The sequence below is a fragment of the Vespa crabro genome, chromosome 3 (assembly GCF_910589235.1).
Source record: "Vespa crabro chromosome 3, iyVesCrab1.2, whole genome shotgun sequence".
In the NCBI taxonomy this organism is placed as follows: Eukaryota; Metazoa; Arthropoda; class Insecta; order Hymenoptera; family Vespidae; genus Vespa; species Vespa crabro.
This window is the reverse complement of record NC_060957.1, coordinates 3,833,930-3,850,321: the sequence shown is the minus strand read 5'-3', so window position 1 is coordinate 3,850,321 and position 16,392 is coordinate 3,833,930. Positions and strand designations below refer to the sequence as shown.

At 30.5% G+C, this 16,392-nt stretch overlaps 1 protein-coding gene across 1 annotated transcript; it reads right to left on the bottom strand.

Moving 5' to 3' along the window:
* Positions 1–11,833: 11,833 nt before the first annotated feature.
* Positions 11,834–13,038, bottom strand: LOC124422574. The gene is made up of 2 exons (XM_046959225.1): positions 11,954–13,038; positions 11,834–11,870 (listed from the first exon to the last, which is right to left on the bottom strand). Exons 1-2 carry the CDS (start codon positions 13,036–13,038, stop codon positions 11,834–11,836), a joined length of 1,122 nt encoding a protein of 373 aa, XP_046815181.1.
* Between the last annotated feature and the right edge of the window lie 3,354 nt (positions 13,039–16,392).

Below are 16,392 nucleotides of genomic sequence, written 5' to 3'. Positions count from 1 at the left end.
TATGGTTATTATTAATATTGATTATTATTAATAATATCGTTATTATTATTGTTATCTTCGATATTACTGTTTTTACAGCTATTATCGATATTATCGTTCTTATTGTTATTAATATTATTGTCATTATCGTTACTATCGATATTATTATTATTATCGTTTTTATTGTTATAATTGTTATTATCGTTGTTATTGTTATTATAATTATCGCTATTAAAGTTATTATGGTTATTATCGTTATTATTTTCTTATTATTATCGTTACTATCGTTATTATCGTTATTATTGCTATTAATATTATTATCGTTATTATTGTTATTATTTTTATCGTTGTTATTGTTATTATTGTTTTTAATCTAATTATTATTACCATTATTATTGTCATAATCATCAACATTATTATTATTATTATTATCGTTATTATCGTTATTATCATTATTATAGTTATTATTGTTATTATTATTAATATTGATATTATTGTTAATATCGTTATTATCGTTATTTTTTTTATTATTATTATCGTTAATACATTTATCATAGTTATTATCGTTTTTATCATTATAACCGTTTTAATCATAATTTTTGATATGATTATAATTATTATCATTACTGTTATTATACTTATTATCGTTATTATTGTTATTATTATTATTATTATCATTATTACCCTTATTAGCATTATTATTGTTATTATTATTATCGTTATTATCTTTATAAACATTATTAATGTTACTGTAATTATCTTTATTATCGTTATTATAGGTATTATTGTTATTATTATTATAACCATTATTATCTTTATTATCGTTATTATCGTTGTTATCGTTCTTATTGATATTATTATTAATTTTGTTTTTATCGTTATTATTCTTATTATTATTATTACCTTTCTTTTTGTTAATATTGTTATTATCATTATTATTGTTATTATATTTATTAACGTTATTATCGTTTTTATCTTCATTATTATTATTAATTTTATTTTCGTCATTATCAACATTAATGTTATTATTATTATCCGTTTTATCTTGATTATCGTTATTATCGTTATATGCGCTATTCTTGTTATTATTTTTCTTATTATTACTATTTTTATCGTTTATTTCGGTATTATTATTATTAACTTCTATATTGTTATTATCGTAATTATCGTTATAATTATTATTATATTATACTATAATACCGTTATATTTTGATATAATACCGATATTATCGATTTTATCGTTATTATTATTATTAATAATATCATCGTTATTATTGATATTATTGTTATTATTATTATCTTTATTATCGTTATTTTTGTTATTATTGTTATTATTATTAACATTATTATCTTTAATATCGTTATTATCGTTACTATTGTTATTCTAATTATCGTTATTATCATTATTATCGATAATATCGTTATTATTTTTGGTAGTTTCATTATTATCGTTATTACCGTTATTATTTTTATTATTATTACCGTCATTATGGTTACTATCTTAATTATTGTTATTATTACTATAACCGTTATGACGGTTATTATCGTTATTATTGTTATTATTATTATCGTTTTTATTATTATTATTGTTATTATTATAACCATTTTTATCGTTATTATAGTTATTATCGTTATTATTATTTTTATCGTTTTTGTTGTTATTATCGTTATTATCGTTATAATTGTTATTATTTTTATCTTTATTATCGTTATTATCGTTATTATCTTTATTTGTGGTAATTACTATTATCGTTATTATCGTCATTATCGTTATTTTTGTTGTTATTGTTATTATTCTTATCATTATCGTTAATATCGTTATTATCGTTATTATTGTTATTATAGTTATCGTTATTATCTCTATTATCTTAATTATTGTCATTATTATTATAACCGTTATGATCGTTATTACTATTATTATCGCTTTTATTGGTATTAACGTTAATATCGTTATTATTCTTATTGTATTCTTTTTAGTTTCTATCGTTATTATTATTATTAACTCTTTTATTGTTATTATCGTTATTATCGTTATCATTATTATCGTATTTATTGTAATTATTTTTACTTATATATCCAATATGAACATTATTATCGTTTTTATCGTTATTATTATTTTTATTATTGTTATTATCGTTATTATCATTATTATCGTTATTGTTGTTATTATTATTATAACTGTAATGATCGTGATTATTGTTAATATTGTTGTTATTATTTTTGTTGTTGCTGATATCGGTAATATTATTATTATTGTTATTATTGTATTTAATATTATTATCGTTATTATCGTTAATATTGTTATTATTAGTATCGTAATTATTGTTTTTATCGTTATTATTGTTATTATTATTATCGTTCTTATTGTTAATATCATTTATTATCGTTATTAATGTTATTGTAAGTTTCGTTCTTATCGTTATTATCTTTATTATTTTTATTATTATCATAATCGTTATGATCGTTATTATCATTATTATTGTTATTATTATATTTTGTCGTTATTATCGTTAATTTCATTATCATTGTTACTATTATTATTATAATTATTATCGTTATTTGCGTTATTACAGTTATTATTATTGTAATCGTTTTTATAGTTATTATCGTAAATATAGTTATTATTGTTATTATATATGTTTCCGATGTTATCGTTATTATTATTATTTTTGTTATTAATATTATTCTTATTATTAATATTTTTATTGTTATTATTATTCTCGTTATTACTATTATTGTAATTATTACTATTATTGTTAATAACGTTATTATTGTTATTATTATATTGATTAGTAATATTATCGTTATTATCTTTATTATCGTTATTCTTGTTATTCATATTATTATCGTTATTTTCGTTTTTATCGTTATAATTATTATTAAGTCTTTTATTGTTACTATTGTTAATATCGTTATTATTATTATTATTATTATCGTTATTATCGATTATTAACGTTATTATTGTTATTATTATTACAACCTTTATGATCGTTATTAACATTAATATCGTTATTTTCGTTATTATCGTTATTATTATTATTAATTTTTCATTGTTTTTATCGTTAATATTGTTATTAGATTTATTATATCTATTTCCTTTATTATCGTTATTTTTATTATTATTATTACTATTATTATTTTTATTATCGATACTATCGTAATTTTCGTTGTTAATATTATTATCGTTTTTATAGTTATTAACGTTATTATCATTGTTATTGTTATTATAATTATTACAGTTATTATCGTTATTTTCGTTACTATTGCTATTTATATTATCGTTATTATCGTTATTATCTTTATTATTGTTATTATTATTAATTTTATCGATATTATATTTATTATCTATATTATTATTATGATTATTATTATTATCCTTATATTCGATATTATCGTTAATATTATTATTACTGTTTTTATTGTTATTATCGTTAATATCGTTATTATTGATATTATATTTCTTACCGTTATTATCGTTATTATCCATACTATTGTTATTTAAGTTATTATCGTTATTATTGTTATTATTGATATTACATATCTTACCGTTATAATCGTTTTTATCCATAGTATTGTTGTTTAAGTTATTATCGTTATTATCATTATTATCGTTATTATCGTTATTATTATTATTTTTGTTATTATTATTATAAACATTATGATTCTTATTATTGCTTTTATTGTTATTTAATTTATTTAATTTTAATCCTTATAATACTTATTACTGTTATTGTTATTATCGTTATTATCATTTCTATAGTGATTATTGTTATTACTATTATTATTAATATCATTATAATCGTTATCATACTTATTACTCTTATCGTTATTATCGTTAAAATCGTTATTATTCTTATTATTATTAACGTTATTATCGTTATTATCGTTATTATTGCTACTATTATTATCGTTATTATTGTTATTATCGTTATTTTCGTTTTGATTGTTATTATTATTAATATTATTATTTTTATTATCATTATAATCGTTCTTATTTTTATTATTATTGTCGTTATTATCATTATTATCGTTATTATTGTTATTATTGTTAGCGTTATAATCGCTATTACCTTTATTATTATTATTCTTATTATCGTAATTACCGTTAATATTGTCATTATTATTATCGTTAATATCGTTATTATCGTAATAAATGTTATCGTTATTATCGTCATCATCGTTATTTTCGATATTATTGCTTCTATTATTGTCGTTAATACGGTTATTAACGTTGTTTTATTATTAATATTAATATTATCGTTATTATCGTTATTATCGCTATTGTTATTATTATTATTACTGTTATTATCGCTATTATTGTTATTATCATTATTATTGTTGTTGATTTTATCGTTATTAACTTAAATTCTTTATTATTGTTATTATCGTTATCATTGACGTTATTATTATTATTATGCTTTTTATCGCTATTTTTGTTACTATTATTATTATTAATAACGTTATTATCGTTATTAATGTTATTTTTGTTATTATATTCATCGTTATTAATGTCATTATCGCTACTTATGTTATTAGCGTATTTATTATTAACGTTATTATTGTTATTACTGTAATTATTGTCATCATTGTTATCGTTATTATCGATTTTATTGTTACTATTTTTATCTTTATTATTGTTATTATTGTTACTTTCTTTATTATTGTATCATTAATATTATTATCATCTTTATAATCGTTATTGTAGTTATTATTATTATCAATATTATCGTTATTATTGTTATTGATGTTATCATTATTATCGTTTTTATTGTTATCGTTAATATCGTTATTATTGTTATCATCATTCTCATTGTTATTATTGTTTTTATCAATTTTTTATATAATTATTATTATTATCGTTATTAATGTCATTACTGTCATCGTTATTATCGTTATTATTGTTATTACTATCATCGTTATTATCGTTATTAGGTTTATTATTGTTAATACTAAGATCGTTATTTTCATCATTATTGTTATTATTATTATTATTATTATCGTTATTGTCGCTAATATCGTCATTATTGCCTTTGGAGTTATCGTTGTTATTGTAATTATCGCTATTATCATTTTTATTGTGATTATTATTATCGTTGTTATCGATTTTATATTTATTATTATTATCGTTTTTATCGATATTATTGTTATTAGTATTATCGTTATGATCATTATTATCGTTATTAACGTTATTATTGTTAGCATTATTATCATTATTATCATTATTAACGTCATAATTCTATTATAATTATTCTTATAATCGTCATTTTCGTTATTATCGTTATTATTGTTATTATTATTATCGTTAATATCGTTATTAACGTTATCATCGTTATTCTCGTTATTAATGTAATTATTATCATCGTTATTACTGTTGTTATCGTTATTAACGGTGTTATCGTATTTATTGGTATTATCGCTATTCTTGTAATTATTAATATCGTTAAAAACTTTATTATTGTTATCATTCTTATTATTATTATCGTTTTCTAGATATTATCGATAATTTTCTTATCGTTATTATTGTTATTATCGTTATTATTTATATTATTGTCATTATTATTATTATTATTTTTTTATTAGCTTTAATATCATTATTAATGTTACTATTAATATTATTGTTACTATCGTTATTATCGTTATTATTGTTTTTATTACTTTTATAACTATTGTTAGAATCGCTATTATTGTTATTATTAATATTATCTTTATTATTGTTATTATCTTTAATATTGTTGTTATTATTATTATTATTATTATCTTTACAACCGTAATTATTCTTATTATTATTAAGGTTAAGGTCGTTACTATCGTCATTATTGTTAATGTTGTTATCGTTGTTATCGTAAATATCACTATTATCATTATTATCGTTATTTTCTTATTATTATTATCGTTATTATCGTTATTATCGTTATTATCGTTATTTTCGTTATTATTGTCAATTTTATTATTACCGACAATAGCATTAGTAATTTTATTATCGTTATTCTCATTATTATCGTTGTTACTGTTATTATCCTTACTATTGTTTTAATTGTTATTATCCTTATTGTCATTGATATAATCGTTGTTCTCGTTTATATCGTTATTATTGTTATCATATTTTCGGTAATAGAGTTACTATCGTCTTTATGATATTATTACCGTTATTATCGTTGTTATCACTATTATCGGTATTGTCGATATTATCGTTATTATCGTTAATATCATTATTATCGTTATTATTGCTATTATTATTATCGTTATTATCGATAACATTGTTATTATTATTATCGTTGTTATCGTTATTATTATTATCGTCATTATCGGTATTATCGTTATTATAGTTATAATAATTCTTATAATTATTGTTATTATCGTTATTATTATTATTATTATTATCGTTATTATCGTTATTGTTTTTATTATTATTATCGTTATGATCGTTATTATCGTTATTAACGTTATTATTTTTATCATTATTATCATTATTATCGTTATTATCGACATTATTATATTATAATTATTATTATAATCGTTATTTTCGTTATTGTCGTTATTATTGTTATATTATTATCGTTAATATCGTTCTTATTATTATCGTTCTTTCCATTTTTATTGTTATTATTGTTATTAACGTTTATTTGTTGTTATTATTATTATTATCGTTACAACCATAATTATTCTTATTGTTATTATGTTTATTGTTGTTATTACCGTCAGTATTGTTAAAGATGTTATCGTTGTTATCGTAATAATCGTTATAATCATTATTATTGTTATTATTATTATCGTTATTATCATTTTTATCGTTATTATTATTATTATTATTATTGTTATAATCCTTAATATCTTATTATTCTATTAATATTATTATAATTGTCGATAATTTCTTTATTTCCGTTATTACTATTATTATTATTATTGATATTATCGTTATAACCTTTATTATTGTTACTGTTATTATTTTTATAATCGTTATTATCGTTTATTTCGTTACTATAATTTTGATTATTATTACAGTTTTTATCGTTATTATCTTGATTATTAGTATTATTTTTATTATCGCTATAATCATTATTATAGTTATTATTACTATTATCGTTATTATCCTCATTATTGTAATCACTATTATCTTTATTTCTGTTATCGATATTATCATTATTTTAATTAGTATTATTAACGTTATTATTGTTATAATTATTATCCCTATTATCGATATTATTGTTATCATTATTGTGGTTATTATCATTATTATCGTTACTTATGTTATCGATATTATCATTATTAACGGTAGTATTGTTACTATTACTATCGCTATTAGCGTTCTCATCGTTTATATTATTATTACTAATATTATCGTTATATTCGTTATTATTGTTACTGTTATTATTATTATTATTATTTATTCATCGTCATTACCGTCATTTTCGTTATTAATGTTATTATTATTATTAACCTAATTATCGTTATTATTGTAGATTTTATTATTATTAATATCGTTATTATCATTATAATCTTTATTATTATTATTATTATAGTTATTATAAGTTTTATAGTTATCATTATTATTGTTATTTTTGTTAATATCGTTATTATTAATATAGTTAATATCGTTATAATCGTTAGTATCGAGATCGTTATTATCGTCATGATTGTTATTATCGTTACTACTATTGTTATTATTAACGTTATTATAGTTATTATTATTATTTTTATTGTCGTTATTATCGGTATTATTGTTATTAATATTATTGTTAATATCGTTATTATGGTTAATATTATTATCATTATTATCGTTGAACCTTATAATCGTTATTATTTTATTGTTATTATTATTATTATTATCATCAATTCTATCGTCATTATCATTATTATCGATTCTATTGTTATTATTGCAATTATTAATACTGTTATTATCATTATTAACGTTATTATCGCTATTAATGGTACTATTAACTTCGTTATCATCGTCATTACCGTTATTATTGTCATTATCGTTATTATTTATATTAACATTATTACTGTTATTATCTTTATTATCGTTATTATCGTTATTATCGTTATTATTGTTATTTTTTTTTTGTAATTATCGTTAATATAGTTATTATTGATATTAATAATACAGTTCTTATCGTAATTATCGTCATTATTGTTATTAATATTATTATTGATGTCGTTATTATCGTTATTATCGTTATTATAATTATTATATATTAAATTTTATTATAAATTTTTTTATTATTATTATTACCGCTATTATTGTTATTATTTTTATTATCGCTATTATCGCTATTATAGTTATTATGCTTATCATCGTTGTTATCGTTTTTATAATTATTGTATTTATAATCGTTATTATACATTATTATTATTATTAATATTATCGTTATTATCGTTATTATTGTTATTATTATTATTACCGTTATTTTCGTTTTAATCTTTATTGCCGTTATTATTGTTATATTTATTACCGTAATTATCGTTATTATCGTTAGTATTATTATTATTCTTACAATTATTGTTATTATCGTTATTAGTGTTATTATTAATATCTTAATTATAGTAGTTATTGTTATCATTATTATCGGTACTATCGTTACTATCGTTATTATTTATATTTATTTTCATTATTTTTATCGTTGTTATAGTTATTATCGATAGTATGACTCATATCGTTATTATCGTTAATATTGTTATCATTCTTATTACCTTTATTATCCTTTTTACTGCCATTGTTGCTACTATTTTTATTAGCGTTATTATTATTATTATTATTGCCGTTATAATCGTGATTGACTTTATTATTGTTAATATTATTGGCACTATTACCTTTTTTATCGCTATTACTGATATTATCGATAATATTTTCATTATTTTTATAGTTATTCTCTTCATTATTATCATTGTTAATATCGTTTTTATTGTTAATATTGTTTCTATTCTTAGGCTTATAATCGTTATTATCGTTTATATTTAATTAGAATTATTATTATTAACATTAATATCATTATTATCTTTATTAATATTATTATTTTTATTAGTATCTTAATTATCGTTATTATCATTATAATTGTTATTATTATTATTGTTATTATTGTTATTATCGTTAGTATTATTACTATCGTTTTATCGGTATTATCGCAATTATTGTTAATATCGTTATGATTGTTATTATTATTATTATCATTATTATTGATATCATCGTTATTATTACTATTATCGTTATTATCGTTATTTACGTTATTATGTTTATTATTGTTATTATTATAATTAACATGATTGTCGTATTATTGGTATAATTGCTATTAATATGATAACCGTTATTATCGATATTATCATTTTATCGTAATTGTAATTATTAATATGATCCTTATTATCGTTATTATTGTTATTACTTTTATCGTTATTATCATTTTTATCGTTATTATTGTTAATATTATTATTACCGCCATTAACGTAATTATCGTTATTATTGTTTTTATTATCTTTATTATTATAGTTATAATCGATATTTTTGTTACTATTGTTTTTAATATTATCGTTATTATTGTTAATATCGTATTTATTTTTATTGGGTTATTTTTTTTTTATTATTATTATCGTTATTTTCGTTATTATCGTTACGATTTGTTATTATTATTACCATCGTTATACTCGTTAAAATCGTTATTATTTTATTATAAATATTATTATTATTATCATCGTTATTTTCATTATTTACTTTATTTTTGTTATTATTATTAACCTTATTATCGCCATTACTGTTATTACTGTTATAAATATTTTAACTATTATCGATATCATCATTATTATTATTTTTTTTTTGATGGTCTGAGAATGCTTAGCTATACGCACTGACCCAGAGACCCTATAGGAACCCTTTCCCATTTGGGTCCCCCGTTAAAGTCCCTGGAATGTCGTGCTCAGCGTTAAAATAGGCACTACCGACTAAACTCATATCCATCCTGGTGGCATGTTGAAACCATTCCGGCACCGTCATGTGACATTACTTCAGGATGGGACAACTACATCATGTCCCATTAATAGGACTCCCTCAATTCGGCTCTACGTGCAGGAACCTGGAGCAACGTTTGTGGCACGTATATGGGCCGCCCATCTCTTTCTTCTTCTTACATAAGATTGCCCTCACATAGTAGGCAACCATGTTCCACTACTTCTGCCCTCGCAGCATTTTCTCCACAATGTTTTCCGGCGAGATGTCTCCGAGCTCCTGCTCCAAGGCAAATCGTTCGGCGTTCCAAAGTGCACATATGAAAAATGTGTGGTGGGCGTCGTCAACGGTTGAGTCGCCATAGGAGCAGTTGCTATCTGCTGCTTTCCTCATCTTTGCAAGGTAGGAGCGGAATAAGCCATTCCCAGTCAGGAATTGGGTGTGGTAGAAATCTACCTTTCCCGCCTCCCGGTTTGTCCAGCTGTCAAGACGACCGATGAGTTGGGCAGTCCATCTGCCCCTAGTAACCTGATCCCATCTGCTTTGTCAGGTCTCGATGCTGGTATACCAGGCGAGCCTTGGTGCCTCCTCCTTACCCAAAACGGACCTCTGCTGGTGGACGAATTGTCTCTCCTGGGCTAGTAGATCTATCGGTATTACTCCCGCGACCACTAGCACCGCGAGTTCAGAGATCGTGCGGTAGGACGACGCGATTAGGAGAGCGCCCCTCCTCTGTAACGCGGCTATGCGCTTGCGATAATTCTACTTTCGCAGCGCCTCGGCCCATACTTCTGCGCCTACAGCAACACTGCTTCGGCGACACGAATGAATAGTCGCCTAATGCACGGCCTGGGGCCGTTGACATTGGCCATGAGTGTGCCCAGCGTGACAAATACTTTTGCCGCCTTGTCAGCTACCCTTAATATATGCTTTCCGTAAGTGAGTTTGCAATCGAGGGATACTCCTAGGTACCTGACGGACTGCTTCGTCTGGACCGTCGCCTACGGTGAAACTGCGCAAGGTGTTGATGTGCTTCTTCGTTAGTGGCACGATCTCTGTTTTCTGGGCTGCTAAGGTTAGCCCGTGTACTTCCATTCAGGAGATGACTCTGCGCATTACCTGGTTGAGCACCAGCTGTGCCCGCTCCGCGTCTCTTGCTGTTATGACAACTGCAATGTCATCAGCGTACCCTATCAGAAAGCACCTTCAGGGACTGCCATATGTACGATACCGTCGTAGAAAATATTCTAGATATTCGGTCCTAGTATGGAGACCTGAGCTGGCCCCGATGTCAATTCCAAGCTTCTTGGACCATCGTCAGTATTGTATTCTAAGAAGCGATCGTTTAGATAATCCCCGAGTATTCGGAGAAGGTACCCCGGGACTCTGAAATTACGTTCGAGCGCTTCCATTGCCAAGTCCCACCTGACGGAGTTGAAGGCGTTTCACACGTCTATGGTGGCCAGCAGACACAAAGGGCGGGAACGGTGATTCCCGCGTTCCGTCATTTTAGCGGCCGTGACAATCTCCTGAACTTCGTGGATGGTGGAGAGGCCTGATCGAAATCCATATTGGAAGGCAGCAAGATCCCACGCTGCCCTCACGGTTGCGTGCGGCCGTGGCATAAGCAGCTTCTCCAGGAGCTTGCTAGCCGTATCGAGCATACAGATGGTTCTGTATGACGAAGCTGCATCTGCTGGACCCTTGCCCTTGCAGATGAGCACAAGACTCGCTTTCTTCCACGGGGCGGGGAAGATGCCCTCCCGGAGGCACATGTTATACATGTATAGCAAGAGCTCAGGGTGACTCTCCGCGAGAGCTTTATTTAATTCTCCTGGAAGTCCGTCAGGTCCTGGAGCTTTCTTCTTCCGCATAGATGATGCGGCCCTGAATAACTCCACTTCTGTAAATTGTGGCGCCTTATGCCAGGCGCTGCCGTGCTAATCTCTCTCTTCGGCTGTGAGGGGAATTGAGTATGCAGAATGAATTCCAACATTCTAGCGTCCTGAGGGATACCTTGCATTCGTGTCCCCAGCTTACTTGTGACGATCTGATACCATAATCCTCACGAATTTTGATCGATTTCCAAGTACAGCTCCTTCCAGCACCGACGTTGCCTTGCCTTGATGGACCTCTAGTGAACTTTTTTTGGCCGCCTGATACTCTGCAGCCAAGGGAGCAGCGTCGAGGTCGCGTCTCTTTGCTCGTTGTGCTACACGGCGGAGACTTAAGCACTTCTTACGTAGATCTGCGATCTCGTTCGTCCACCAGTTGCAGGACGACTTTGCCATTTTTTTCGTCTTTGGCACCGCTATCGTGCATGCCTTTTGGATGAGCTGCATAGTTGCTGCAGTAATCATCCTGGATTGCGCATGTCTCGATAGACTCGCGGAAGCAATTTGAAGGAATCTCCAACCTTCATTTAAGACTGAAGACAGCCTCTCTCGATCCATTTTTGCAATGATCCACCGGGGGGGTCTTACTGGAGTTGTCACGGCTGGCCTCCTATCGTGTACATCGAAGAGGATGTACTGATGGTCGCTCCCGGTATAATCCTCAATTACCTGCCAGCCTGCGACTCTTGCCACCAGTTGTTCATTGGCTAGAGAGACGTCCGGAATTGTTTCTCTGTAGCCAGGCCTATCGAAGGTTGATGTCAAGTCTGTGTTGAGTACTGGTAGCTGTAGTGTCGACACCAACTCCATGATTCGTCCTCTTCTGGAGTCCGGCCTGGGCTCCTCCAATTCGAGTGCTTTGGCGTTGAGGTCACCTGCCACGATGAGATCCCCTTGCCTTTCCCTCAGTGCGACTTTTAGATCGTCTAATTTAGTCTGGAAGTCGTCTATCCGGTCGTTCCTGGTGAGGTATACGCTCACATATGTCGCCGATTTATGTCTCACCCAAACGTAACCGCGTCCGGATCCTTGATGCGACACATGAATTTGTCGGGGATCTGGGATCCAGATGGCCGCGGTACCCAATTCGTCTGCGTACCATCCTATTCCTGCTCTGTCCCGGTACTGTTCGCTGATTAAAATTATATCAGCTTTTTTCTCAGAACAGAGCTGGGTTAGGAAGTGGTGCGCCGTCCTGCTCCTATTGAGATTACCTCGAAGTACTCTCATCTTGTCTTCCTATTGTTCGCTGTTGCATGCGCCTCCTGGAAAGCTTTACAGGCGTTTGATCCCGCTAGGTGCTTCTTAGAATCATCCTCGCTATTGGAGCACAAGAAACAAGTATTCTCGCTGACTTTGCAGTCATTGATCTTGTGACCTGTGCTACAACAGAAATGACAATACTTGGTGCTATCAGGGCCCTTTCTCGAGGCGCTATAGTAACCGTAGTCCAGACAGCGGTAGTATCGACTCACTTCCGTTCTTCGCCTAACCCTGCAGCTGACGAAACCGACCAGCACTCGGCCGACCTTTAAAAGCTTCCCAGCTGCTTCCTCTTTTAGTCTGACGAAGGCTAGGTGTTGTTGTCTCGCGTTGGGGTTCGTCGATTTCACCTCTAATTTTCCCGCGTAGTCTGGCAGGGTCCTCTTTAGGGCCTCCTTGACTTCCACCACAGATGTGCAACAATCGCAGTCCCGTATCTCGAGCGTATCTCTAGGAACTATTTCCGTGATGCTGCTCGTTTCTCCTACTACTTTCCTCAGGGTTTCAGCGAATGAGGCCCTGATATCCGCAGTGGTCCTTTTGAGTTCGAGGAGAACTCCGCCGGATCTGGTCTGCCGGACCGATCTAGCATCTACCCCTGTGGCGGTCGTCTTAAAGCGCTGGTGAATATCTCCGACTACGTCTACGTATGATTTTCCATTCGCAGGTTTCAGGAGGATCACGTCCGGCCTCGTTCTTTTTCTCGGCCTGTCTTCCGATTTGCTCGGCTACTTTTCTTCCTCCTGTGGGTGTTTCGTTGCCTTCTTAGCTGATTTCTCCTTGTTTCTTCTCTTATTGGCGACCTCCGACCACATGGTGGCTTCGGTCGTCGTCGCCTCTTGCCTCGATTTTTTGAGGCTTTCATCAGGCAACTGCGGCGGGCTTGTGGCTACTCTCTTACTTGCGCCGAACTCAGTTGCAGTATTTCCCCAAGGGCTCTGAGAAACTCGGTCGAGTTTCCTCGCTCCCTTATTAACCTCATTTCGAGATTTATAGATGAACTCGTGACTATCTATTATCTCCTCCAGTTCTGGGAGTACTTGCTTTATCATGTTGTTCACATTTGGTCGTCTTGCAATAGCCAACTTCATTTTTGCAAGGAGGAACTTCGCTTGCGCGAGTTTCTCTGTCTCTCCATCTTGTGGTTTTCCTTTCGTACGCTGAGAGCCTACGTTTTTGTCGCCTTGAGCAGCGATGTTTTTTTACAGGTGATTCTGAGTTGTTTTCTTGTATATTATTTAGTTGCTTTAAATTTATCTTGTTGATACTTTTAATTTCCATGTAGTTGTTTTTTTTCCTCCAGAGTGCCCGACCGTCTCCGAACGCGGTGCTTCCGGAAGTGGGGTGGTGATCACCCTCGCAACTACCCCCATTGTTGCAAGAGCTTTTGGCTATAAGGTCGGGAATGAAGCATCCGCCGTTGCCGTTCACCTGCATCCTTCATCGGCATCCTGACATTCCCGTGGGTGCGACGCGTTGACGCCGGGTGTTTTCCACGAGAACCGCGCCTTACGTACCATTCCGCACATACCTTTCGGGCAGCGACAACGTACCCGCTAGTCCTCATGGCGCTGTCGTAACCCAGGCTTGGGGCTCTTACATGGTGCTGTCATACGGGCCAGATGAGCACTGGTTCTTTTTTTGGGAAGTTGTACTCCTCCTATCTCGGATTCCGACAGTGCTACTCGTCGGGAGAAGAGGAATGCTCCACTTCTTCCCATGTTTTATAATAATAATAATGCTATTGTATTATTCTTTTTAATGAATGTATATTATATGTAAATAAATTGAAATTTGAAATTTGACGAGTTCCATGTATATCATAATGAACGCCTCCGCGTTCCTACGAATTGAAGCATTGGTAATATACAACCAACAGTTGACTGTGAGTGATTTTATTTTATATTTTCGCCTGATCGAAGCGCCTCCTATGCGCTGGAGATTAGTATTTCGTATTTCTCTATCATGAAATTTATGCCGCTTGCGTTGGTTGCGGCACTACCGTCGTAGTCAATATTAGGTGGCGCTTCATGAGTCCTCGGTGGACCGTCGAATCTGCCTTCCAGCCATGGAGTATAGTTCGCGGAAATAACATGTCCTAGTTGGCAGCACTGGCACACTTCCGAGATGGCATCCAGTACCACGTGGATCTTGGTCGACTCCAAGAACCACCAACAACCACCAGAGAACGGTCCTTTGTTATTCATAGTAGTAGATGCCTTCCGCGCTGACGTCAGCGCTGTCATCGTAACCTAGAGCAGATGGCGCTTGAGAAGACCTCGATGAGCGATCGAGTCTGCCGTTCAACCATAGGATATAATTCACGCAACTAACACGTAATGGCGTCCGACGCCTCGCCAATACAACCGAGCACACTTTCACTAACAACACCACTAGATGATCGATTTGTAGACACGATAATTTTCTCCCCTTGCTCCCAGCTTACAAATTTACATGCAAGTTTTAAAAATTTCCGCCGATAGACTGGAATAAACTACGAAACTACGAAAAACCGCACATAATGCGGAGCTCTACTTCTCCCCTTGGTGAAAAATAATAATAGCAATAATAATGCTGTTGTAATTAGTTTTTGTTATTAAAGCATATTAGAAGAACTTTGACAAGGTCCAACCATATACCCACGAACGCGTCCGTGTTCCTCCAAATAAAGCATTGGATATATAAAACCACCCGTTGACTGTTGCGTGCTTTTGTTTTTATGCTGACAGAAGCGCCTCCTATGCTTGCGTTGTCGGCGGCATTTCCGCCGTTGTCCAGAGTAGATGGCGCAGCATAACATGAGTCCTCGATAAAACGATGAGTCTTCCGTCCAACCATAGAGTATAGTTAGCAGAACTATCACGGCCCAGATGGCAGCACTGGGCAACATCAGAGATAGCGTCCAATACCTCGTGGATCTTGGTTCGCTTTAGCAGCCAACCCTAAACGGCGGCCAAACACTAATCATTATTGTAGATGACACCTGCGCTGCAGGCGGCGCTTTCACCGTTCCCTGGAGTAGATGGCGCTGAGTAAGACCTCGATGCGAGAACGGGCCTGCCGTCCAACCATAGAATATAGGTCCCGCAAATCCCACGTAATGGCGAACAATGCCTCGACAATGAAACAGGACACACTTTCACAAAAAACACGAACGATGTTCGATCTCTTGACCCGATTATTATCTCCACATGCTCGCCGTTTAGCAATTCACAATCAAGGTATGAAATTTAGAGCCGATGGAATGGAAAAAATTACGAAAAGTCGCACGAAATGCGGAGCGTTCGGCGATACGTCCCTTCCGAATCTACTCCATAATGG